Raw genomic sequence first — 27,816 nt, forward strand, 5'->3', positions numbered from 1 at the left:
TTTGCAAATACAGTGGGCTAGCTGAGTGCTTGGTGTATGATGAGATTCCATAAATTCATAGTAACATTCTTACGAAGAATGTCTAAAATCATTAGGAGTTGGCTAGGTTTCTGCACCCCCTGCCGCCGGTCGGCCTTTTAGGGTGAAGGAGCACTTGATGAGTGCTGTCTCTTGTTGGAGCTCCTCACTGACTCTTCCCAGAGCCTGAGCCCTTAGATCTCTGTCTGCTTACCCCAGCTGAAGCGCGACTTTCCAACTCGTCACTGTCTCTTACACTCACATCCTGAGCGATCCCAACAAAGGATGCCTTGTGACGTCAGGTTGTAGTCCGACCTTTTGCTAAATTGCTGTTGTCTTTGACTAGCCCTGTCTCTAGTTCTCATTTTTTCATCACAAAGTTAAAAAGCCATACTAAACCAAGTTTCAAGCTCTACTCCGGGTTGGTACTCATAGTAGCAGATGGTGCCCCTAGTCCAAATCTCCTCAAAAGCCTGGCCCATAGTCTCTAGCACAAACAGCAGTAGGTAAGAAATTAGGGTAAACCGGAACTCCCAAACTATGCACCAAACACCTGATGTTTGCAGAATACCCACCCTCTCGCCATCGCCCGGCCTTCTTGGATCTTCTCCCGGGTCACACCCCAACACATAATCATCCTCCTTGCCTCTCCTCCTTAGAACCCCTTTGTTTGTGGAAGTGGAAGGTTTTAAGGCATCGATTGTTGTCTGTCATTTTGACGCGATAAGTTACAAACAAGGCGTTTCTGGTCGCCAGGGTAAGGGCCTGTTCGCAGAAGCCTCAGTCCAGTCTTCCGTCCCACGAGAGTGGTCGTGTTTCGGGGGCGCGGCGGCAGAGGCGCTGAGTTTGGGATTCCCGAGCTGACGGGGCTTAGGTCGAGCGGGGGGTGGGGGGCAGCGTTGCAGGCGAATGTGGTGAATGTGGTCGGCAGACTTCGCGGGGAGCCCCGCATCGGCCCCGCCGTGCATCGCTGGCCGGGGACACCTGCTCTCAGCCTGCCGCCCCCCCCCCCCTCGGGGCTCCGCTGCTGTCACCTGCCCAGCCTAGGTGGCTACCGTTCGCGGCCCGGGAGCATAGACACCCGGGCGGCCGGCAGGGTCGTTTCTCTCCGGGGGAGCCCCGGAGGCGGGCGAGCCGGCCAGTCCTGCGTGCACGGCCCTGTGTCCGAGCGGCTGGTGGCAGCGAGCCTGGGCACGCAGTCGAGGACGCGTGGAGGGAGCCTGCTCCAGCCCTGAGCTCGGGCCCTGGACAAACTTTGTGCCCCACGGGGGCGGCGGGACTCAGACTAGGCAAAGGGCGACGCTATTGCCGCAGTCGGAGGCCCACGCGTGATCCTGCTGGTGCTAATGGGCTGGGAAGATGAGGAGGGAGAGTTGATCCAGGAGTCAGAGGTGTTCGCAGGAAAGAAATCTGGAAGGGAGTTCTGGAGGGAAAAAACTGGGGTTGGCTGTGTGGGGGTGTGTTGTTTGTCGCTGGGTCCAGGTTTATTCAAAGTGCTGCAGTTGCTCTGTGGAGAGAGGACCGTTTTGAGGGTGGGATAGATATTTAGAATCATGGATAATAAAGACGTTCACTTTTGGAGATAGTTGGAAGTTCTCCAGGCACACAAATGACGACTTTCCAGATTTGAGCTCGGTGACAGCGGAAGAGTTTCTAACGGTGTAGACTCCTTCCCAGAACATGAGTTAACAGGGTTTGGATAGTCGGAATGGCTGTAAAGGGTCACATTCCGGAAATGTTCTGTTAGAAAAAGTGAGACGGTTTGGAATAGGTAGGGGGAAAAATGGAAAATACTTCAAAAGTTTCAGGGGCTGAAAGTATACCCAAATGGTAGAACTCTTGCCTCCAAGAGGCCCCGGCTTGAAGCAATGTGTATTCATAACACTGCTTTTACTTCCTTGATCCTGGAAAGACCGTTTGATGCTTCCTTCTTAACTCCAGTTACACTTTGACTACGCTGTTCCTGAAAGATTTTAATTGCATATGCTATAGGTAAAACACTTTGAGCCTATTTCTCCTAAGTATATTTATGTTTATTGAGTATATCTTATGTTTATTTTAGATAGTGTGAATACCTCTGTAAATATGCCACATATGTTTATAAAAATATAAAATGCAAATTAAGAGAATTAAAAAATATGGCTCAACTCAATAGAATTTGAAGATCACATAGAAGAGGCTTCCTTGCCGGGCGGTGGTGGCGCACGCCTTTAATCCCAGCACTTGGGAGGCAGAGGCAGGCGGATCTCTGTGAGTTCGAGACCAGCCTGGTCTACAGAGCTAGTTCCAGGACAGGCTCCAAAACCACAGAGAAACCCTGTCTCGAAAAACAAAACAAAAACAAAAAAACCAAAAAAAACAAAAAAAAAAAACCAAAAAAAAGAGGCTTCCTTGGTTTCTCAAGATGATTGTCCGCATTTCTGAGGATTCCCACGCTTTTGGGGTGTGGACTTTTCATTCTACTGTAATATGGCCAGACCTTCCTAAATGTCGAGTGTGATGGAGCATGCCTGTAATCCCAGCCCTGGGAAGTAGAGCCAGGAGAATCGTAAGTTCAAACCCTGGGCTGCATAGTAAGCCCCTTGCTCAAAAACAAAGAAAAAACCAGGGTGGGGTGGAGACGGAAGAGGAGAGAGAAATGAGTGAGTTTCTGAATGAAATGCAGTGTGGAGGGGAAGAACATGAGGCACAAAGACAAACGGGCATTGGGGTCTAGTTCCGTTGATGGTTAGTCGTGCTTCCATGGGTAAGACACTAACCAGCTTCCAGCAGGAAGCACCCAAGCCAGCATCCTAAATAAGCAGTTCCTTTACTACTGTGTGGGCCTGGCCTATGGAAGAAATCTCTGCTGCCAGTCCCCTAGGCCACCTTCCTAGGCTGACTGGGAAGATTCTCGTGCAGGGGACATGTGCTGTATCTTTTCTCAACACAGGCTGGGGCAGAGTGAATGGGATCCGGCCCGGACTCCCACCGTTGGTGCCGGTGGCTCTCAGGAGTCGTCAGTGTGGATAGACATCCCGGGCAGCAGCTGCCAAACGGTAAGAGGGAAGGACCCAGGGAGACCTCGGCTGTGGGACCGGGCTGAGGTACGGAGATGGGCAGTGGTATTGGTGTTCAGCCACTGAGGAAACTTTCTCCCGGGATGCCCCTCTGCTGTGAGGATGGGATCAGTTGGCTGAGAGGCAGAATTACTGGTAAAGAGAAAGAGCCTTCAGGTGCAGCTGACTTCCTCATTTTGTTGTTGTTGTTGTTTTGTTTGTTTCAGACCCAGAGTGGCGCTGGATGGAAGCGGGTTCTGCGTTCACTCTGCCATTCCCGGTCCCGAGTGCCACTACTTGCAAACATCTATTTCTTGATGGTTCACGTCCTCCTCATCCTGTGTTTCACAGGTCATATATAAACTTCTCACTCAACCACAGTTCTCAGAACTTGTAATTCCGTCATCTCTAACGTCAGAATTGTAGTTTTTAGAACAGCCTTCCCACTTCCAACCCTTCCGTATCTCCTTGGAAAGTTCCCATAACAACAGAGGTGGCTATGAGGACAGGTTAGAACGCAAGGCCTGGTACGTCCTGTTTTCTGGATGTCCCTCCATTGGGGCAGGGGAGGGGTCCTGAAGCCACTCAGTTGCCGGAGCATCACAACTTCTAGCCTCAAGAACCCCTGAGCTACGGCTCGTGGGTGTGAGTTATTCTGTCTTCAATGCCATTGTCACCCGGCTCTGCGAACAGGGCTGAGGCAATGGGAAGAGAAGTCGAAACTCCTGATCCAGACCTGAGAGTAGTGGTCACGAGTGACACCACTGTGCCTGTGTCCCCCTTGCTAGCCACCGACTTTCTCATTGCTGACATCATATCTTCCCTTTTGTGCTCATCACCTGAAGAGAGAGGACTGATGGGCTCGCCGATCAGCTCTATGTTCTATGGTGATTCCATTTTAGTCACAACCTCCCAAGGATTTTCCTGAACTATTGTAAAATAATGTGTTATTTTCAGAATGAGGGTTTGTGTGAGGCTGTCTGTCGGCACAGTTGTTACGTACCTGTGTCTGCACTCTGGAGAGTGGAGGAGGGATGGTTCCCGGAGTACTTAACTAACATTCTTGTTATTAATAAAAACATTACCTTTTGAAGTGTTTAAACCAGGCCTACATCTCCTGTGTAGATCGGTGCCACGCCCAGTTGTCATCAGAGAGATGTCATCCAGCAACCGATGGAAACACATGCAGATCCACAGCTAAACATTACATGGAGTTTGGGGAATTCTGTAGAAGAGGGGGAGAAAGACAGAAGCCGGAGGGGTCAAGGACACCACAGGAAAACTCACAGAATCAACTAATCTGGCCTCACAGAGACTGAACTTTGCATATATGTTACAGCCGTGTAGCTTGGTCCCGTTGGGGGACTCCTAACAGTGGAAAGAGTCTGTCTCCAGCTCTTTCACAGGCCTTTGGGACCCTACTCCTCATGCTGGGTTGCTTTGCTCAGCTTTAATGCATGGGGAGGTGCTTAGTCTTACTGCAACTTGATAGGCCATGTTTTGTTGATACTTATGGGAGCCCTGCCCTTTCCTAAACAGAAACAGAGCAGGAGTAGATTGGGGGGATGTAGAGAGAAGGGGGATAGGAGGGAGAGACTGAGAAGAGAGGAGAGGAAAATGAAGCCAGGATGTAAAATAAGCAAACAAACAAATAAAGTGAGCCTAAATTGAATCTTGAAGCAAAAAAAAAAAAAAAAAAAAAATGGAAAAGCTTTTTGGCTGCTGAATTCATGTTGGAGAACTCTGGGCCTTGATGACACAAGAATACAAGCTACATGCAAAGGAGACAAGGCCTGACCTCGCTGAAGGCTTCCTCTGCGCAAGCGCATAGGAGACAAGGCCTGACCTCGCTGAAGGCTTCCTCTGCGCCAGTGCCTGCATCTCCTCTCATGACAAGAAATCAGTGGGGTTTCGGCAACTTCATTTGACTTTTACCTTTTAAACCAACTGTCCTTATGTTTTTTTTTTTTTTAAATCTTAACCGAGGCATCTGACTTTTTTTTTTTTAAATATTTATTTATTTATTTATTTATTATGTATACAATATTCTGTCTGTGTGTATGCCTGCAGGCCAGAAAAGGGCCCCAGACCCCATTACAGATGGTTGTGAGCCACCATGTGGTTGCTGGGAATTGAACTCAGGACCTTTGGAAGAGCAGGCAATGCTCTTAACCTCTGAGCCATCTCTCCAGCCCCCTGTCCTTATGTTTAAAGAAAGACGCTTATGGGTAGCAACTCTCTAAGGGACAGAGGTATAGATTAAAAACTGATGTGATTCTTTCCTATTATAAGTTGATTAAAAATATAAGTAAAAAGAATAAAACCAAAATGTTGACACTATAAATTTCCGGGAAAAGTCTAGAACTAGAATCTTCATATTTTTTCTACTTAAAAACTGTACATCCATTTGGGAAAGGTTTGGCACTTCTTTTAAGATTGAACATTTACTTAATATATTACAAAAACACTCTCTACCATTGTTATTTACCAAAGAAAAATGAAAATATTTCTTGGCACACATACCTACAAGCAAATATTTACAAACCTTTTATTCATTTTTGCTTGAAGCAAGAAACACTGCAAATATCCATCATCGCTGGAGAGGTAAGCACATTGTGCTACAGGCATGGAATGGCATTCCACTCAACTGAAAAAGTACTGATACCTATGCCTACATGAGCATATTAAAAGCTCTATTAAGAAGAAAACATAGACTACATACTTCTATAAGGGCGGAAGTCAGAGCAGTGTTTCCGAGGGGGCTTGGTGTGGACAATTACTGACCGCAAAGCACAATGAAAAGCTCTGGGGACACACAAGTGCCTGGCATCTTGATTAACTGTGACAAGCTGAGAATGGATTAGACACCTTTAACCATTTCTTTCAATTTTGGAGGCTGAAGAAAGTCATGTTTTTCATTTATTTTCCCAATAATGAGCAATCTTAGTATTCACTATTTCCCCGAGAGAAATGCAAAGTGAGCACTGTTTAGCTGCAGGGTGCAGCATGAGAGGACAGCCCTAGTCTGGACTGCCAAGATACTGTTGGAAGGCTTAGCTTGCCAGGACACCACAGGTAAGTCATTTAGATACAGGCTAGGCAAAGGCGCTCGCCAGTTATGCAAGATGTTAGTCATTTTTAATCTGCTAGTATGAAGATTGCTTAATAATTCCATGTATTAGTATCACTATGTAGAATTTCTTTTAAGACGTTGTTATACTTACCTTGTCTTGGAAAAAACTAAGGATATTGAAAAATACAAGTCTTCCATCATTTGAAGACCTTTCCTATTTTGTTATAGGAAATTCAACTTTAGATAACAGAATCAGAGCTTAAGTTCCAAGATTAGGTTTGGTGGCCAGTGTGTGCCTTTACTGAGCCTCTGATTTAAAGGATTATTCTGGCTGGTTTGGGGACTAGTCTGAGAAGTGAGGAGAAGCCCAGAGAGACCAGTCAGGAGGTTACTTTAGTACTCCAGTGGCAGAACAGGGCAATGAGTCTTGTTCATTTGAAAGTACCAATAAAGCAATGTCCTAGACAACCGGTTTACAGTTTGGACTCTCTCGCATCCCCAGTCTCCTGGATAGGTTCTCTACTCATGCTGATTTGCAATGAAAACTACTGCTATATTAAGATAGGATTAGCCCTATCTTCAAGCTGTAGAGCATGACATAACTGGAACATTATAGTTTTTAAAGTCACTTCACTCCAGGCTGGGGATGTAGTTCAGATGGTCAGTGTATGTCTAATATTCGCAAAGCTGTAGCTACCTAGGTTCAAGCCCCAGGACGGCAGGAATCAGGTGAGGCGGTACACACTTGTTATAGCAGTATTAGTAAGGATCGGCAAATTCTCAGAAACAAAAAACCAAAACAAAAGCCCTCCAAACAAAAAAGCCTACTTCTTAGTTATTTTAGTGTGTATTTTTGACATAATCACAATACCATTATAGCAACCAAAATTACCGATTCCTTAGTGGCATCAAGTAGTCAGAGTTCAGGTTTCTATCCCTCTTCACAACCATGCTTTAATCTATGTTAAAACCTTCTCTGATAAATCCTAATTTTGCTTCATTAAAAAATATATAAAGGAGTCGGGCAATGGTGGTGCACGCCTTTAATCCCAGCACTCGGGAGGCAGAGGTAGGTGGATCCCTGTGAGTTCAAAGCCAGCCTGGTCTACAGAACAAGTTCCAGGACAGGCCCCAAAGCTACAGAGAAACCCTATCTCCAATAAATAAATAAATAAGTAAGTAAGTAAGTAAATAAGTAAATAAATAAATAAGCTTAAGTTTTTGTGAGTTGCATAGTTTGAATGTCTATACTACATGAAGTTAAGACTATTTCCTGCCGGGCGATGGTGGCACACGCCTTTAATCCCAGCACTCAGGAGGCAGAGGCAGGCGGATCTCTGTGAGTTCGAGACCAGCCTGGTCTACAAGAGCTAGTTCCAGGACAGGCTCCAAAGCCACAGAGAAACCCTGTCTCGAAAAGCCAAAAAAAGAGGTCGTGCAGGAGTCGCCATCATGGGTGTTGACATCCGCCACAACAAGGACCGAAAGGTTCGGCGCAAGGAGCCCAAGAGCCAGGACATCTACCTGCGGCTGCTGGTCAAGCTGTACAGGTTTCTGGCCAGGCGAACCAACTCCACCTTCAATCAGGTTGTGCTGAAAAGGTTATTCATGAGTTGCACCAACCGGCCACCTCTGTCCCTGTCCCGGATGATCCGAAAGATGAAGCTTCCTGGCCGAGAAAACAAGACGGCTGTGGTTGTGGGGACGGTCACAGATGACGTGAGGATTCTCGATGTGCCCAAACTGAAGGTGTGTGCACTGTGGGTGAGCAGCGGGGCCCGAAGTCGCATCCTCAAGGCTGGGGGTAAGATCCTCACCTTTGACCAGCTGGCCTTGGAGTCTCCCACGGGCCGTGGCACTGTGCTCCTCTCTGGACCTCGGAAGGGCCGAGAGGTGTACCGGCATTTTGGCAAGGCCCCAGGAACCCCACACAGCCATACCAAACCCTATGTCCGCTCCAAGGGCCGGAAGTTTGAACGTGCCAGAAGGCAGAAGGGCCAGCCGTGGCTACAAAAACTAACCCTGGATCTTACTGTTATTAAAAAGCTTTGGATGTTGGAAAAAAAAAAATTTCCCCTCTGTTACTTGGTATTCATATGAATCCACATTTAGTTGAAATTAGTTTATTTTTACACCTTGAGGCATTAATAGAAAATATAGATACAAAACCAACAGGGTAACAATAGTGGTAACATGATAATGAATATATCTACACATAATATACAAGGAAAATGAATAGGTATTTAAAAAGATTTGAGATAAAATACAAATAAGGATTTTGATCAGTTATCTGGGTGATGGTCAAAATCTCAACACCACTTTTGCACGGTACATTTGTAAAAGCTGTAGACTCTCAAAATAATGATCTGCTGTTTTTAATAGTTTTTTTTTTTTTTTCAGGGTATAGGGTTAAGGATCCTGTTTGGGACATCTATTTTACTATCTAACAGGTGAAGCCTTATATTGAACATGTGATGAACAGAAGGTTCGCTGAACTCCATGACACAGAATGCAACAGGATGGACACACTGGTGCACACATTTCAAAGGAAAACAGAACCCAGTTTAAACATAAGCCAGAGTACTTACTACTGTAAGTAGCGAGCGAGAACAGCTTGAGGTAGTTGTTACTATTCTACTTTAAGTAGACTAGTCTCTAATTTTATGACTAGCCCTAGGTAGGTAAAATATATCATATATTCCATTACAAACTTTAGCTGGATGTGATGGCACATGTCTGTGATTCCAGCACTCGGAAGGCCTGGGCTACATAGTAAGTTCAAGTTCTACCTTGGCTACATATAAGAAGTATCAAAACAAAAACTTCTAAATTTGATTGCAATATGCCTTTTCTTCCCCCCTCATCGTTCTTCATGCTCAGCATTTGTCTCCCAGGCACTCCTGAGAAGACAAGCAGGTCCAGTGATCTGCTAAGAGGATATGTGAGACCTCGTGTCACCACGCTCCAGCCGTGAACTAGTACAGCAATCGAACTGTGACTCTGTGAAATGCTGTCTACACCAAAATTGTTATGGATGTGGTACTCCAGGATTTTTTCAGGGACCAGTAGCAAAGATACTTTCTGCTTGGTATATACCAGCATCCTAGACTCTCAGAAGGAAAGCAAGTGTCCCACAGAAGCCTCCCTGCACAGCCTGGTCACACGGCCTGTCTCATCGGTGTGCCAGCCATGGAACTAAGACTTCAGGGGCTCCAAAGCCACAGAGAAACCCTGTCTCGAAAAACCAAAAAAAAAAAAAAAAAAAAAAAAAAAGACTTCAGGGGCAACAGGCCCGCTGTGTGACCATTCCGCAATCTCAACAATCTCAACAGGGATAGTCACCACAAAAATCTTCAGACTCAGGATATTCCAATTCAGAAATGTTTTTAAAAGACACGACACAGAATCATAATACAGATTCTGTCTGATGAGTGTCTAATTCACTGATAATAGGTTAACACACATATATTTGATTTTTTGTAGCTTTATCAAAGAGAGGAACATATGAAAAAGTGGTATGTGGATCCCAGGGATTGAAGCAGGAGCTTTTCCTGCTGACATCTCCCTGGCCCCGGCATTCCATAGAAGAGGGCTTTTTCAGAGTGGCTAACAACAAAGTCTACCAAATCTCCCTGTCACATATCACCTGGAAACGGACTTCTTTGACTTCACGTAATTAAGCAAAAGTAAATATGGCAATCACTTGGCATTAACAGTTTGGGCATGGGCTTTAGAAACAAAAGGTGAAGGAGGTACTCTATCAAGTTTGTGAAGATAATTTTCCTCAGCAAGGATTTTGGGGACACACAAAGAAATTTCCTTCTGTTGTTCTCGCCACCTGAGTATATTCTCTGTCAGTTCTTCTGTCTCGTTCACCAAATTGTCCATCTTGGATAAAGCCTTTCTCTGTTACATTTGAAATAAAGAAAAATAGAAAAAAAATCAGTTACCGATTACCATTATGTCAGAAATAGATACATCAAAAATTAACATCTGATCTTTTCTAGTCCCTTACTGCAAAAATTCCTTAAAAACTGTGTCTCTACCCCCAACCCAACCACACACTATCTATCTGTGAGGTCACACTATCTGTCTATCTGTGAGCTCACTTCTCCTTTAACATCAACTTCAAACTCGACACAAATAACCTCAAGCTTTCTCACTATATCTGGCTGGTCTGGAATTCACGGGCATTCCTAGCGCTGTGATTACAGGCATATGTGTGTCACCAAAGTTGTCTTAAATGCTTCTAAGGTGTAGGGTGATTAAAGTCTGAGATTCTGCAATTTTCTTTTCTTCTGGTGCTTAGAATGCAGCAAAGATCTTTCACACCAGGAAAGCACTATAGCAATTCCTAATAATTGTATTTTATATTTAGACAAATTCAGTCCTATAAAGTAAAAAGTATGTATTTTGCGAGGTGTGGCAGTATATGCCTAAAATCCTAGCACTTGGAAGGCAGAGGCAAAAAGACAGTGAGTTTGAAGCCAGCCTGGGCTACACAACAAGATCATGGGAGTGGAGGAGGAGGAGGGAAGCAGATGGAAAGGGAATAGAAAAATGAAAATGATGTTACAGTAATCTTTTTAAAAAATGTTTCTTTTTGTTTTGAGACATTATCTCACTTTGTAGCTTAAGGTAGTCTGGCACTTACTACATTGTGCAGGCCAGTCCCAAACTCCACAGCAATCTTCTTCAGGCACCCAAATAACTAGAAGGTGTAGGGCACCATGCTTGGTTAAGAAAAAGTATCTGTTTTATGATTTTAATAACGACTAACTCAATGTGAAATTAGTTGAGCTCAGAAAGACACCATAAGTCTTGTCTCATATATGTAGCCTATATCTTAACTGTATGTCTGTGTTATGAATATAAAAGAGAAACAGTGAAAGGAGAGACACAGCAGGATGTGAGAGAGGGTAAAAAGAGAATACATGTGACATGCAAATAAAAGGAGACACTATCCAGAGGAAGCAAGAGGGACATGAAGAACTGGATGGAGAAGGGAGAGGACAGCAGCAGACGAGAAGACAGCAGAACAAAGGGAATCACACATCCACGAGAATGTCATGATGAAATACATAGCACGAATAATAAAAACCCAGAGACAGATATTGGGGTTCAAGCTGGAAGATGAGAAAAGCAAAGCAGCCAAGCTCTTACCTCGATCAAGGCCGGGCGACTGCAGACTGAGCCCTGAGCCTCTGTCTCCTTTCACTTTACAGTCCCCTGTACTGCTGGGATAAAAGGCGTGTAACGCCCTAGTGCTGGGATTAAAGGTGTGAGCCACCACCAGCTGGAACTATTTCTGCATAGATTTTATGTAGCCCAGGGGGGCCTTGAACTCACAGGGATCCATGTGCCTCTGCCTTCCAAATCCAGGGATTAAAGGTGTGTGACACCACTACCTGGTTTCTAGGCAAGCGTTATTGACTAAAACATAAATAATAAAATATCACTATAGGTATACATTGCTTTGTTTGTTAATTTAGGAGTCTAAGACCAGCCTTAACTACATGAGACTATGGGGAAAAAATAAAACATAAACCAAAAAGGGGCTAGAGAGATGGCTCAGAGGTTAAGAGCACTGGCTGTTCTTCCAAAGGTCCTGAGTTCAATTCCCAGCAACCACATGGTGGCTCACAACCATTTGTAATGAGATCTGGTGCCCTCTTCTGGTCTGCAGGCATACATGCAGACAGAATATTGTATACATAATGAATAAATAAATATTTTTTTAAAAAAAAACATAAACCAAAAAAATTAACTAGGAAAGTGACACAGTTGAGATTCTAGTGTAAGAATTAAGAGCAGCTATATTAGTAATACTCACCATTTCCGCTAGGTTTGCATTTAAATGAGGGATATTTCTAATTGTTTCAAGATGGGCTTCTAATTTCTCAATGAAAGTCACAGCCAATTCCAACAAATGTACCATATGTCTGAAAGAGAGTGCAGAGGTGAATGTAAATTTACCCCCCAGGCTCCCATGTTTGGACACTTGGTCCCTATTGGGTGGTGCTGTTTGGGGATTCATTGGAGCTTTGGGACACAGGGACTAGCTGGTAGATGTAGATCACTGGGGGCAGTCCTTGAAGCTGCTCTCCAATTCCTGATCTGTTAAGATGTCAACAAGCCATGCCACAATCCTGCCACTGCAGATGGAGTTGCCCTAGTTGTGTGTGTTACAGTTCTGCGGATGAAGGCTTCCTCACTGCAAGCATTACAGCTCTGCTAGGGGCTGGGCTGAGGTGTTTTCACAGTGTGTTACAGCACTGTTCCCGGAGGGGTGGGGGTGGGGGGTATTTCCCCAACGAAGCTGTTACAGGGAAAGGTATCCTGGCAATCAGGAGTCATGATATACCACTACGTTGCATCCCACAAGAAACCTCACATAAGAGATTTCTAGGGAAAATCCAGGAGGATGGCTGCCTCTACTAGGGTGAGGAGTAAGAAGCGGCAGAGAACTGAGCAGAAGACAGGGTTTATAGAGCATTTCTTGGGGGTGATGCTTTCTAGGGTTAGGGATTGGTGGGTTTTCAAGTCCAGGGCATTACAGTGCTCTGTGAGTGGAACCTGGTGGTTGGAAGACCTCAGAGACAGGGACCCCTCCTTGAACACCTCGAGGGGTTTACACCAGTCACAATGTCTTCCCTACAGTGCGGGATTGTACTGCCTCTAAACTGTGAGCCCAAAGAAGTCTCTTCCCAACCAAGTTCTTCTGTTAGGTATTCTGTGACAGTGGCTAGAAAAGAAAAGCAGTACAAGGAGAAAAACGAACTGTTCTTCCTCCTCCTCCTCTTAAATGTTCATTTTGTGTGTGGGTGTTTTGCTTGCATTTCTGTGCACCACATGCATGCAGTGCCCACGGAGGCCAGAAGAGGGCACTGGATCCTCTGGAACTGGAGTTATAAGACTGTGAACTGCCATGTGGGTGCTGGAAAAGTAGTCTGTGATCTTAACCCCTGAGCCATCTCTCCAGACCTTTAACTTTTCTTCTTTAGCTGTTTTGTTTCTTTCCCTTTAATCAGGACTTAATTTTTATTTTATTTTATTTTTTTATTTTTTATTTTTTTTTGGTTTTTCGAGACAGGGTTTCTCTGTGGTTTTGGAGCCTGTCCTGGAACTAGCTCTTGTAGACCAGGCTGGTCTCGAACTCACAGAGATCCGCCTGCCTCTGCCTCCCGAGTGCTGGGATTAAAGGCGTGCGCCACCACCGCCCGGCAGGACTTAATTTTTATAAGCAAATCTAAGGAGCATCATTAACACTTTAATGGAATTATTAATGGTAAGAAGGTTCTCTTTCACTGAAGGCAAAATTTAGAATTGTCATCAAACAGAAAAATAGAATGAGCCAGGCTTCATGGTGCCAGCCTTAACTCTAGTGCCCAGTGCTCAGGAAGCAGAGGCAGAGGATCTGTGAGTTCTAGGCCAGCCTAGTATACATATGAAATTCTAGAACAGCCAGGGCTACATAGAAAAATCCTGTTTCAAAAGACTCCCCCCCCCCCCAAAAAAAATTAAAATGGAAAGACACATTATTCATGATAACTAAATTCTAACGGCTAGAAAACACTCAGTGGAAATGGGTGTGGTGATATGTGTCTTTATTCCCAGCACTTGGGAGGCAGAGGCAGGAGGATCTCTGTGAGTTTGAGGCCAGCCTGGTCTACAAGAGCTAGTTCCAGGACAGTTCCAAAGCTACAGAGAAACCCTGTCTCAAAAAACAAAAACAAACAAACAAAAAAAGAAACACTCAGCTGTTGGTAACAACCATCTCATATGAAGACACTTCCCTAGACAAAGCCTCATATTAGTTCAGAGAACAGAGAAGACAACAAGGAAAAATACTACACTGCAAAATACCACACATTTTTTGAATCTGCATTATAAAATCTTCAAAATCATTGCTCAATTCATTTTTTTGTTGTTGCTGGCTTTTGTTTTGTTTTTAAATCACTTGCCTGACACTCTGAGACACATGGTCAGTAGAGGTAAGAACAAAGTCCATTTTTTCATCCTCGACTACACAGTAAGATTGAGGTCAGCCTATATAAGACCCTGTCTCAAAAAAAATCACATCGTTTCCGGTTTTTGTTCACTCACCTGATCTGTCTTTTTGAGACAGGGTCTCCTTATGTAGGCCTGATACTGAAACTCACCATGTAGACCAGGCTGGCTTCAAACCCAGAGATCCACCTGCCTCTGCCTCCTCAGTGCTAACATTAAAGACATGCATCACCATGCCTAGCTTCAGTTTTTGCGTCTTTTAATATTTTATCTTTGTTAAATATCAACAGAATTTTATATATAGGCAATAATCAATGTATTTCATAAGAAACAGTCTATACATAATAAAGCAGATTTTAATCATTGTACTGCATGTTAGGAATCTAATATTTTTCATCAAAGCCATAATTTATAAGTCCTAAGATACAAGTGGCAAAACAAAGTCCTTTCTTTTTTTCCAGTTATAATTATTTAAAAACAAAGGATACTTTCCAGTTTAATGTATCAACAGTAGTACTGTTAATAAATACAATCAATAAAATATTATTTTGTGAATTATGTTACAACATAACTGCCAGTCTAAACAAAAGCTACCTTAAAAGGCATGCATAATTCTCCATTTCTGCCTCGTGATCTAACCTGTGATAAACAGCTTCCATTGGCAAGTTCTCCTGGCAGATGGGTCTCAGCAGTCTTTGCCTGATGGCCCGCTTCTCTTTTAGCACGGCTTCCAGATGACTATTCATGCTTTGCAGGGTATCACACTTCTCAACTACATAAACCAAAGATGGCAGCCACAGTTAGCAACAGCACAAGCATGCTTTAGAATTTTTAAGAATTTCTTTCTTGGGGGACTGCAGAGATGACTCAATGGGTAAGGTCACTTGCTGGTCTTTTAGAGGACCCACATTGGCAGCTCACAACCATCTGTAATTCCAGTTCCAGGGGAGCCTATGTCTACTTCTGGCCTCTGTGGGCACTGCACACATGTAGTGCCCAGGCACACACCCACACACATATAGTAAAAATACCGAAGCCAGCATTAATCTAAGGCTGCGTATAGTGGCTCAGACTGTAGTCTTGGCATTCCTCAGGCTGAGGCAAGAGCATCACTTGTTAGGAGTTTAGACCTAGTCTAAGCAAGAGATCCCGATCTCAAAAGCAGACAACAAACAAATAAATAAATCAACTTCACAATCTCTGTAAACATCTTAGTTATTTTGTTTTCTTTAGTAACATCAACTTTATCTTATTTTTGCCTATTTTCTCTTAGGTTTCCTACTAACAACAAACTCTAGTACTAAATGCTTTCCTGTATTTTCCAAATCTAGTTTTTATTCTGCGTTAAATCCAGGGCCTATTCTCATATAATAATCATAAATTTTAAAATTAAATTTCCTCCCTCCCCATCCACACACCCCTTTTGTTTTCAAAAGGACATATTAGAGAGTAGATTATAAACTGCATGACCTTTTATTCCTTTTTTAAAAATAACTTAATTTTATGTGCATTGGTATAATGGTATCAGATTTTCTGGAACTGGAGTTACAGACGGTTGTGAGCTACCATGTGGGTGCTGGGAATTGAACCTGGGGCCTCTAGAAGAGCAGTCAGTGCTCTTAACCACTCACCAGCCCAACTTTTTATTCTTTAAAACAAACAAAACAAAACAAAACAAAAAACCAAACAGCTGGGCAGTGGTGGTGCACGGCTTTAATCCCAGCACTCAGGAGGCAGAGGCAGGCAAATCTCTGTGAGTTCAAGGTCAGCCTGGTCACGCAGAGTAAGTTCCAGGGCAGGCTCCAAAGTTACAGAGAAACCTTGTCTTGAAAAACAAAATTAAACAAAAAAATTACATTTAGTGTACGTGTGTGTGTGTGTGTATACGTGTGTGTGTGTGTGCGCGCGCGCAGGAGAGCCTACATGTGTGCCAAGGCACTATGTGTGAAGGCCAGAAGATAATTTTCAATTTTCACGAGTAGGTTCTCTACTTCATGTGAGTCTTAGGGATTAAACTAAGGCATCAGGCTCGATGGCAAATGCCTTTACCTGCTGAGTCATTCAGAATACCATGATCTTTTATTCTTTTTTTTGTTTTGTTTTTGAGACAAGGTTTTTCTGTGTAGCCCTGGCTATCCTGGAACTAGTTCTGTAGAAAAGGATAGTCTCAAACCCAGAGATCTACCTGCCTCTGGCTACCAAGTGCTGGGATCAAAGGTGTGCACCAGCACCACCCAGCAATCTTTTATTATTAAAACTTTATTCCAAGAACATACTCTTTTGTTATTGTTGTTTTGTTTTTTGAGACAGGGTTTCTCTGTGGCTTTGGAGCCTGTCCTGGAACCAGCTCTTTTTTTTTTTTTTTTTTTTATTAAAGCTTTCTTTTTTTTTTTATTATTTATTTATTATGTCTACAACATTCTGCCTCGATGTATGCCCGCATGCCAGAGGAGGGCACCAGATCTCAGTACAGATGGTTGTGAGCCACCATGTGGTTGCTGGGAATTGAACTCAGGACTTCTGGAAGAGCAGCCAGTGCTCTTAACCTCTGAGCCATCTCTCCAGCCCCTGGAACCAGCTCTTGTAGACCAGGCTGGCCTCAAACTAACCAACTCAAGAGCATACTCTTACGTAACTACAGAACATTCCCAAATTTAGAATTTTTTTCCTCAGGAAATTTCTTTTTCTTTTCTTTTCTTTTTTTTTTTTCACTTTTTAAAACTTTTATTATAGTATTGGAGACTGAACCTAGGGCCTCACACATGCTAAACAAGGACTCTATCACTGAACTACATTCCCAGCCTTTCGTCCCAGTATTTGTTTAAAAGCTTTGAAGGCTTGTTAAGTTATTTAATTTTGTGCATTTGTATGTATATATGTGTAAAAATGTCTCACAGGGTTTAATGTGGAAGTCAGAGAACAACTTTTTGATCAGTTCTCTCCTTTCAGCCTGTGATTCCCAGGATCAGAACTCAGGTCATCAGACTTAGCAGAAAGTCGTTTTACCCACAAGGGTTTCACCCATGAAAACCATCTAACTAGCTCTGCTTGTTTTGCTGCATTTATTATTTGTATGTGGCAGTTGGTGCACACATGAATACCACAGCACCAGCATCAGAGATCAGAGGATAGCTTTTGGGAGGTGATTCTCTTCTACCACGTGAAACCTGGGGACTAAACTCAAGTTCTTAGGGTTGGTGGAAAGGGCCCTTTATCTGTTGAGAGATCTTGACAGCACTGTTTGGTTGGTTTTTCTGCAACAGAGTTTCTTTGTGTAGCCCTGGCTGTCCTGGAACCCGCTCTGTAGACAAGGTCAGCCTCAGACACACAGAGATCCACCTGCTTCTGCCTCCCAAGTGCTGAGATTAAAGGTGTGCGCATCTGTTAGGGTTAAAGATTTGTGCCACCACTGTCCAGCTCTGTTTGGTTTGTGTTTTGAGACAGAGTTTCCTGTATTCTAATCTGGCATCAAACTGATTATGTAGTCAAGGATGAACTTAAACTTCTCCCTGCCTGCCTCTACCTCCATAGTGCTGGGATTAAAGGTATGTGCCACCATGCTAAATAAGGAGTGCTAGGTATCAAATCCATAGCCTCATGAACACTAAACAAGCACTCTACCAATTCACCTGTATACATAGCCCTTTCGGAAAATTTAACTCCAGGCAGTGGAGACGCACACCTTTAATCCCAGCACGTGGGAGGCAGAGGCAGGTGGATCTCTGTGAGTTTGAGGCCAGCCTGGGCTACAGAGTGAGTTTGGGACAGGCTACAAAGATACACAAAGAAACCCTGTCTCAAAAACAAAAAACAAATAAACGAACAAAAGAACTCAAAAAATGTAAAATTGATCTTTTATTTATTTTTTATATATTTTTTATATTTTTATTTATTTATTATACAATATTCTGTCTGCTTGTTTGCCTGAAGGCCAGAAGAGGGCACCAGACCTCATTACAGATGGTTGTGAGCCACCATGTGGTTGCTGGGAATTGAACTCAGGACCTTTGGAAGAGCAGGCAATGCTCTTAACCACTGAGCCATCTCTCCAGCCCTAAAATTGATCTTTTGTCTTTGAGAAGCTACTACGGTTTAGGAAATGTGTCCCACAAACATTTAGGTATTGGGAGCTTAGTATTAAGTGTGGTGGTTCTGGGAGGTGGTGTAGGGCTTCAGGAGGAATGGGGAGCAATTAAGTCAATGAGGGCAACATGCCCTTGGTAAAGAACTTAGTTCATTTTTAAGACCCCTCCCTGCTGGACATGGCGGCACATGACTTTAATCCCAGGATTTGGTGGTACAGGCAGGTGAATCTGAGAGGCTTAAGGCTAGCCTGGTCTACACAGTGAGTTCCAGGCCAGCCAGCACTTCATAGTGAGACCCTGTCTCAAAACTACACAAAATATAACAAAACCAAAAACCCTTCCTGCTTCAGAATGCTATTATTTTACTACTTTTTAAAAAAAAATTATTTTTATGTGTATGAGTTTTGGCCTGCATGTATGTGTATACATTATGTGTGTGCCTAGTGCCCATAGACATGGATTCCTCAAGGTTAGAGTTACAAACAGTTGTGAGCTACCATGTTGGTGCTGGCAACTGAACCGGGTCTCCTGGAGGAGCAGCCAGTGCTCTTAACCAATGAGCTATCTCTAGTTCTTAAACTTTGCTTGCTTACCCTTTAAAAAAAATAAACAAAATCTTAGTTATGCCTGGTTTCTGATTACTGATAATTTTTCTTGGGATGGGTTTTATAAAAGAGTGAGACTGAGTCCTACACCTAAGTCACTCTGGATTCTTGTCTTCGGTGTGATGTCTGTCCACCAAGAGCTCCAGAACTGGAATGGCATCTACCATGTGGCCTTACTCTAGCTGCGCTGTGTGCCTTGAAACCTCCAAAACTGTAAGCAAGCTAAACCTTTTTCCTTGTATACTACCCAGCCTTGGATATTTTGTTGTGGCATCAGAAAGGGAGATTAACAGAGGAGCCAACCTGGTCACTTTCTTTTTTTTTTTTTTAAAGATTTTATTTATTACATATACAATACAGTGTTCTGCCTCCATGTATGCCTGCATGCCAGAAGAGGGCACCGGATCTCATTTTTAGATGGTTGTGAGCCACCATGTGGTTGCTGGGAATTGAACTCAGGACCTCTGGAAGAGCAGTCAGTGTCCTTAACCTCTGAGCCATCTCTCCAGCCCCCTGGTCACTTTCTATACGCTATTTTCACTTCTCAAGTAAAGTGGACTTGTTCCAAGCTAGCCAAGGCTATATAGTAAGAAAACAAAACAAACAAAAAACCCTGAAAACATGTTAGTTTTGGGACAATACCTAGGAAAGGTTATGACATTAGAATTCTGCCACCTGGTGTTTATATACAGTAATCCAAGATCAAGCTGAAATCCTAATGGTTACTCTTAAGCAAGCAACTTTACCCAAACAGGAAGGATGAATAAGATCTGCTGTATCCTTTTCCAATTCCAGAAGTTCAATCTCCAGGTTGTTCTACATGAGGAACAAAAGGAAAGTTTAGCTTACTCAGAAAGTGTCCTAAAGTTTTTAAAGGCTTAAAAGACTGATAAAATAGACATGCTACAGAAGCACAGTATAAGACATATATATACCCATTCCTTAAGTGGGATGGAAGGATGGTTTATATAAAAGCCAAAGTAAATCACTGGAGCCTTTCATTTTGGTATCTTGCCTTCCTGTTATTACAATTAACTACTACAAAAAGCGATGCACTAGGCACTGTTTTGTTTTTTTTTAAGATTTATTTATTTATTATGTATACAGTGTTCTGTCTGCATGCATGCCTGCAGGCCAGAAGAGGGCTCCAGATCTCATTACAGATGGTTGTGAGCCAATATGTGGTTGCTGGGAATTGAACTCAGGACCTCTGGAAGAGCAGTCAATGCTCTTAACCTCTGAGCCACCTCTCCAGCCCCCCAGGCACTGTTTTAATTGCAAAAGAATGCTATTCCAACAATTAAGAGGTTTTTTTTAAGAGTTTGTTTTAGAATTAGGTATCAAACCCAGGACATCTTGTATGTTAAGTACCCACATTTCCTCTGAACTACACCCCAGCATACTACACTCTTTTTTAAATGGAGAAGTAGAAGTGAAAAGCTCACAATTTACCTGGTGGATTTTAGCTTTCATGTCTGAGATCTGCTGTGATCTGGAGAAGTTCTCAAAGCAAGGAACCATTTTCTTAGATGTACCTAACATTTCCTATTGGTAAATGAACAAGGAAAGCACAGTAAGCTACAAAAAGCATGCACACTAGAATATAATACACAAGAGACTAAAAATAACATTATGTCACCAGCGCTCCAGAGGCAGGAGGATCTCTGTTAAAGGCCAGCCTGTGTTGCAGGAGGAGGGCCGCTTGTTCGTCCCAGCCACCCGGCTAGCTTAGCCCCAAAATAACCATATAGACACTGTATTAATTAAATCACTGCTTGACCCATTAGCTCTAACTTCTTATTGGCTAACTCTTACATTAATTTAACCCATTTCTATTAATCTGTGTATCGCCACAAGGCTGAGGCATCTGTAAAATTCCAAGCATCTGTATCGGGGGATCCATGGCTTCTCACTGACTCTGTCTCCTTTCTCCCAGCATGCCATTTAGTGTCCGTCCGTCCCCTCACCTACCTAAGTTCTGCCCTAGCAACAGGCCAAGGCAGTTTCTGTATTCATTAACCAATAAAAGCAACACATAGCTAGAAGGACCTCCTAAACCAAGCCTGGTCTACAGAGAGAGTTCCAGGACAGTCAGGGCCACACAAAGAAAACCTGCCTCAAAATAAATAAAAAAATAAAACAAAATAGAATAAAATAAAAGTTACATGTCCAAAACTGCACCTAACACAAAGAACATATCAAAACTATAGCAATGCATATTTTCTGCTTCTATTTTATTTTGATAAGGACGAATATAACCCAAATTAGCCTTGAGCTTGCTATAGCCAAAGGATGACCTTGAACTTCTGACATTCCTGATTCCACTTCTCAAGTGTACAGCATAACACCAGGCTTTTGTGTACACGTGCACACACGGAACCACATGTTTTGTGTATGCATGCTCATGTACATTTGTATATGTGTGCATTTATGTGGTGGCCAGAAGTCAACCTCTGGTGTCTTCCTCTGTTATTTCCCCGTCATTTAGAGGCAGGTAAATTAGGAGATAGTTAGCCTAGGACTCTACTTGGCTTTAGTTATGAACAATTTCCACTTGTAACAACATACTTGGCACACTAGGTCTTTTCCTTGCGCATACTGAGTACATGTACTTTCTCTTCAAACAATGCACATAGCAACCTTAGAATCCTCTAAAACCCCTCAGTTGCATTGCTCTACATGTACCCCCATGACTGAATAATATAATTTCTCTGCCTATAGCAACAAGCAAATTTAGACCATTTCTATACAAGTATATTCCTAAAGGGTAGGAAGAACATTTTGGCCTGAACTGCATGTACAGAAAGGCAGACAACTGAGTCCTCTGGTAAACTTTTAGAGGAGAGCTTGTTTACTATCATAGGCCTATGCATAAGTGGGTATATGTCTTAGGAACTTTTCTCTTGCTGTGATGAAATACATAATCAAAGCAACTTACAAAATAAAGCGTTTAATTTGTGTTTTCATTTTCAGAGAGTTAGAGTCCATAACTGTCAGGGTTCTCTAGGGGAACAGAGCTGATAGAATGAATCTATCTATCTATGGAAAGGGGATTTATGAGTGGCCTACAGGATGTGGTCCAGCTAAGTCCAACAATGACTCTCTACCAACAGAAAGTCCGAGAATCCAGTAGCTACTCAGTCCACAAAGCTGAATGTCTCAGCTGATCTTCAGTATATGCCAGGACATGAATAAGTAGGCTCTCATGCCAGTGAGGAATGAAGTTGCTAGCAATAACAGGGGCAAGCAGGCAAAGAGCAAGCACTTCCTTCTTCCCCGTCCTTAAATAACCCACCATCAGCAGGTGTGGCCCACATTAAAGGTAGATCTTCCCACCTCAAGAGATCCAGATTAAAGGTGGATCTTTCTACTTCAAACAATTTATTCAGAAAAACCCTCCAGGCAGTGGTGGCGCAAGCCTTTAATCCCAGAGGCAAAGGCAAGCAGATCTCTGAGTACAAGGCCAGTCTGGTCTACAGAGTGAGTTCCAGGACAGCCAGGGCAATCCAGAGAAAAACTGTTTTGAAAAATCAACCAACCAACCAACCAGTAAAACAAAACAAAACAAAACCCAAACCTTTTCCAGGTGGATTTCTGTGAATTAGAGGCCAGGCTGGTCTACAAAGAGTTCTAGGACAGCAAGAACTGTCATAAAGAGAAACAAAAACAAACAAACAAACCAAAAAAAAAAAAAACAGGGGGCGGAGAGATGGCTCAGAGGTTAAGAGCTCTTCCAGAGGTCCTGTGTTCAATTCCCAGCAAACACATGATGGTTCACAACCATCTACAATGAGATTATTGCCCTCTTCTGGCATTGCATAATGTAAATAAATAAATCTTTTTTAAAAAAAGAAAACCAAAAAGAGATATAAAGAAAAATCCCTCAAGGGTGTCAAGCCTCTTGTTTTAGTTAATTCCACAATGTAGTCAAGTTGACAACCAAGAGTAGCCATGCCCAGTCTACCCCTTGTCAACCTGACACACTATGGTGCTTCTGTCATGCTTGATTTCCAGATGAAAACAATACCCAGATCATAATTATACCTAACATAACTATCACATGTACAACTGCAAATGCACTATAAATTTTAGAACAGGTGGTAATGTCCCTGGAGGGACATTCTTTTAGTATCTCAAAACATAGATATGATAACCACTGATATTCTCTTAATTGACATTACATGATAAAGAAACCAAGGAAAGAAAACACAAATGTTTGCACAAACACTTTCTTAACAAAATATAACAGAAACAATTATAATCCTTGTTTCTGTAACTGATCACATGGCCGTCTGTATCTCCACCACCCTCAGCAGGCCCTGGTTCTTTTCCTGGAGGGGTGGTGACCCATACATTCAGCCCTGATGGGTCTGTGCCTCCCTGGGTTCGGCCACTGTAGTTTCCCATTGCCTTCAATCAGAACTTGGTAGAACCAAGAGACGCCCTGAAGAATCTCCTGCACTCCAGACATAATCCTTTAACCTCCATCATGGAGAAGCAATCTAATTTCTCCTTGGTAATTTTGAGCGGTCACCCCTCCTAACATTGTTATTCCCTTCTTAGCCTGTTGGCCTAAGGGCATCAGAAGCCTAAAGTGACCAGAGGGAAGTCTGAGCTTCCTGTCAATGGAATGTTTGTTGTGTTTCCTGGCAGGAACACTTCCTGCTCTGGAACCAAAACTTCTAGACCAGCAGAACTTAAGGTTACTGGAATAGGTAACAAAAATTTTCCTAGTGGTTCACTAGGGGTGATAGTGAAAAGAATCATTCCCTTTCCAACCCCTTGATTCCTGGACCCATGGACCCTGGCTATGGGAGAAACCGTATTACACACTGGATGCTGATTCAAAGTCTACACAACCCTCTGGAGAACCTATCCAAGTCCTCGGGCTGCTGCCACCGAACTGGAGCTGTAACCGTGTCTTCAAAAGGCCATTTCATTGTCCTATCAGGCAGCTGGTGGGGAACATGTTCAGACCACGGATTCCTTGATTGTGAGCCCACTGCTGTCCTTCTCTGGCTATGAAATGAGTTCCTTGGTCAGCAGTAATAATGTGCAGAATACTAAGACAGTGGAAAAGTCATTCTGTAAGTACACAGATGGGAAGCTTTTGGCAGAAGCATTACATGCTGGAAAGGCAAATCTATAATCAGAATAAGTATCTACTCCACTAAGGACATAATGACAGAAGACACTGAATGCTATTCTAATCAGTCATCAGGCAAAGATGGGAGGAATGAAACATTTTCTGGTGAAGCAGTCACATGACATACACAATACATATTTTAGAGGTTCGCTATTTAGATAGGTGATTGCTACAGTATTCCAGGCAAAATGATGAGGATGTGTACCAGGTTAATAACAGTTAAAAAGGCCGGGCGGTGGTGGCGCACGCCTTTAATCCCAGCACTCAGGAGGCAGAGGCAGGCGGATCTCTGTGAGTTCGAGGTCAGCCTGGTCTACAAGAGCTAGTTCCAGGACAGGCTCCAAAACCACAGAGAAACCCTGTCTCGAAAAACAAAAACAAAACAAAACAAAAAAAAAAAAACAGTTAAAAAGGAAAGTGAAGAGCTGGAGAGATTGCTCAGTGGTTAGGAGTACTTGTTGTTAGTCCAGAGGATCCAGGTTTAATTCCCAGCACCCACACGGCAGCTCACAACTGCCTGTGACTCCAGTTCCAGGTACCCCACCTTCATACAGACACACACATTAGAAAGGAAGGAAGGAAGGGAAGAAATAAGGGAGAGAAGCAGGTGCAAGAGGCTGAAGCAAGATCACTAGTTTGTGGCCAGCCTGGGCTATATAGCCAGACACAGTCTCAAACAACAAGACTGGAGCTAGGGTGTAATTCAGTAAGAGAATAAAAGGTGCTTGGCATGTATAAGGCCCTTGGTTCAATCCCAATAAATGCTATCTACTTTCCATTTATATAAATAGACTTGCAGTCTGTAATATTTTCCTCGTGTTTAATTCTAGCTAAGGGGCAGTCAAAGAGAGACAATATAGCAAAGAAGTTAAAAGCTGAGGCTCTCACGGGAGAGTACATGGAGACTGCAGAAGAGGACAGACATTGAGAAAAATGTAACAGAAGATTCTGAGGTCAGTCTCCTCCCCGACACCTTCCTCATTTATACATGGCCCATAACACCCTATGGCTCACGCAGTCTTGCCAGAAACATACCGAAGATGTAAGGCCACTAAAGCAATTCTAGGAGCATAACCAAATGAAAATATGTCACTATCTTTCAAATAGTTAAACCTACCTTTCTTTCACCACCTAGTCATCCTCCAAGAGAGAGATAAGACAGAACAAAGGTCACAGAAGCTGTTTTCTAGAGGAGTGGCAGGGAATCACAATGTTAGATATCACTTTTAAAATATTGTGGGGCTGCTGGAGATCGACCAAAGCTAGGGTCTCACAAATGCTAGGCAATCACTCTAATGCTAAGATACATCCCCTACTCATCGTCTTTAACTTTTAAAAAATTATTTACTTTTAATTTATGTGCAAGTGTGTGTGTGTCTATGCTACCTGTGTGTGTCACCCACGGAAGTCAGCAGAGGGTGTTTGATGCCCAGGAGTCAGAGTTACAGGCGCTTATGAGCTGTCTGAGGTGGGTGCTGGGAACCAAACTCAGGTGCTCTAGAACAGCAAGTGCTTTTAACCTGACACATGTCTCCAGAGCCCACTTCTAACTGTTAATGCACACAAAGGATGTGCACTACAGGGATGGGGTGTTTAGATCATATGACGAATCATGCTGAGAGTGTGTTTTAGTAGTACAGCACTTGCTTAGCATGGGAAACGTACTAGGTTGTGTCCCCAATGCAGGAAAAAAATTTTCATATGTAAAGTCTGCTTAGAGTCAAATCAATCTAGAAGTCTCTAAGTAGTTTCTTCTTGAGAGAAACTGTCCAGTAAGACTTAAAAAGGATGTTTATCAAGTAACCGTGGAGTGGCAGATTTTAAAACAAGAAACTGGCTAATGTGTGTTACCTAGCAATAGGAAGATGACCATAAAACCACTACCACCCAAACAGGTACCTAAAAGCCACCGTTCCACCAATGTCTGAGATCATCTATGGGTACCTTTCTTCTGTGGTTAAGGAATCGTGTCCTCGGTCAGCACTTTGTTGAGGGACACTGAGTCTCAAATGTGTTAAGCTAGGAAATAATCCAAAGTTTTACGGCATGAGAACTGCACAATGCAAAGTGGGAAAAGTAGGCAATGTGGTTCAAAGGAAACACAGGGAGAGTGAGGAAGGGCTAGGCTGGAGTATTGGCCCAGGCCTGTGAAAGCCCAACACTCACAGCAACGCTGGGTCTTCAGGGAAGGTCCGAACTCTTGCCCACCAGTCTCAGCACAGCTGGCCCTTACTATTTTATCACTGCATCTCTCGAGACAGAGTCTTCCTATGGCCACCATGCCTGACTGTTCAGGAAAGAAGAGGGTTCTGGGATCTAATGTGGTCACCTTGTTGCGTCTTTTGGGGTAATTCTTTTTTGCTTGAAACAAAGTTTCTTCACTCTGTACCTTAGGCTAGCCTTGAACTCTGAGCAATCTTCTTGCTTTCACAGCTCCCAAGTGCTTAGATTACAAGTCTTGTATTGACACATCTGGTTGTCTGTTTCTTAAACACTTTAGGATATCAGCAGTCTCTAATACCTCTACTATGAATTTAAAAAAAAAGTCTTCTATCAAGTCTGCATCACTAATTTCTACAGATGAATTACTAACTTTCCTCAACTTCCTTTTTGTTTTTGTTTTTTGGAGACAGGGTTTTTCTGTCTGTCCTGGAACTCACTTTGTAGACCAGGCTGTCCTCCAACTCAGAGATCCACCTGCCTCTGCCCTGGAGTGCTGGGCTTAAAGGAGAGTGCCATCACATCAGGCTTCAATTACTACTTCTTCCTTCCCTTCAATCTTAAAGTCCTTAGTGTCTCCCTATTCCTTTCTATCATTTTCTATTATTCCTTCACATATTCAATTTCTCCCTTTTCTGTCTCCCTCCTTGACGTGTGTACATGTCTAAAACAACCACTTCTTGGGCTGATCTTTATTATTCTCCTCTCAAAATCAAATGCTTCCCCTATTCACACTCCAACACACACACACACACCTTTACAAGATGCTCCCACAAAAAAATCTCCACTGGAGTTCTTCTGTACTCAAGACCTCCTGTCCCAAATAAACTTTAATAATTTCCACAAGTAGACGTTGTCGGAAATGCTCGTTTTAAGTACCGGCCAATATTTCTTTCTCACTGCCCCCACTCTACAGTCCTGTGTAACGGTTCTCAGCCTGTGGCTTGCAACCCCTCTGAGGGTTGAACGACCCTTTACAGGGGTCGCCTAAGACCGTCGAACACACGGCTGTTTCCAGTACAACTCATAACAGTAGCAAAATTACAGTAATGAAGTAGCAACGAAAATAACTTTATGGTCGGGGTCACCGCAACATGAGGGACTGTATTAAAGGGTTGCAGCTTTAGGGAGGTTGAGAATCGCTGGTCTAGTGGAAGCAGTATCAGTGAAATTTTTAAAAAAAGAAAAATGCAGAGCGCTGTTCCATCTCCGACAAGTAGCCCGGGATAACCTGCAAGCACTCAAAACCACAGAGTACTGGGAACGCCATCTGCTCGGTCCCTCACACTTAAAGAACCCACGGGAGAATGGTCACGGCCACAGTCTCCAAGGGACAATACCAGCCGGGTATTCAACACAGCCCTCAACTGGAGGACGACTCCCGCCCCGCGCAGCCACGACCACCACCTCACATCACAGCGGAATTCTGTCGCCCCCTTGATGACGCCGTCGCGGGCCCCCCGCGTACCTCAGTGACCATCCCCGAAGTCACCCAGCGGTTCAGCAGTAGCCCAGCCGCACTCGGCGAGGACGCCGGGTCCCACGGGTTCGCGGCAGCCATGGCTCCTCCACACTTCTGGAACTGGCGCGGGGAGTGAGAGGCACACAACGAACGATCGCG

At 43.4% G+C, this 27,816-nt stretch overlaps 1 protein-coding gene and 1 pseudogene across 1 annotated transcript; one reads left to right on the forward strand and one right to left on the reverse strand.

Annotated features, from left to right (window-relative positions):
* The first annotated feature begins 7,580 nt into the window (after positions 1-7,580).
* Positions 7,581-8,149, forward strand: LOC130881879 (60S ribosomal protein L18-like; annotated as a pseudogene).
* Positions 8,150-8,272: 123 nt separating this feature from the next.
* On the reverse strand, positions 8,273-27,814 carry Haus2 (HAUS augmin like complex subunit 2). The gene is made up of 6 exons (XM_057780232.1): positions 27,664-27,814; positions 20,282-20,374; positions 19,576-19,645; positions 14,779-14,911; positions 11,963-12,071; positions 8,273-10,035 (listed from the first exon to the last, which is right to left on the reverse strand). Exons 1-6 carry the CDS (start codon positions 27,754-27,756, stop codon positions 9,829-9,831), a joined length of 705 nt encoding a protein of 234 aa, XP_057636215.1. The 5' UTR covers positions 27,757-27,814; the 3' UTR covers positions 8,273-9,828.
* Between the last annotated feature and the right edge of the window lie 2 nt (positions 27,815-27,816).

The sequence above is a fragment of the Chionomys nivalis genome, chromosome 9 (assembly GCF_950005125.1).
Source record: "Chionomys nivalis chromosome 9, mChiNiv1.1, whole genome shotgun sequence".
Lineage (NCBI taxonomy): Eukaryota > Metazoa > Chordata > Mammalia > Rodentia > Cricetidae > Chionomys > Chionomys nivalis.

Bases quoted from the DNA above. Each gene is read 5' to 3' on its own strand.
- Haus2 (XM_057780232.1), bottom strand. From the start codon at position 27,756: ATGGCTGCCGCGAACCCGTGGGACCCGGCGTCCTCGCCGAGTGCGGCT. The intron at 14,912-19,575 runs GTAAAGTTGCTT...TGGTTTATGTAG, and splicing joins TATTCATCCTTCCTGTTTGG to TTGAGAAGTGTGATACCCTG. The intron at 12,072-14,778 runs GTTAGATCACGA...ACTCTCTTTCAG, and splicing joins ATGGAAGCTGTTTATCACAG to ACATATGGTACATTTGTTGG.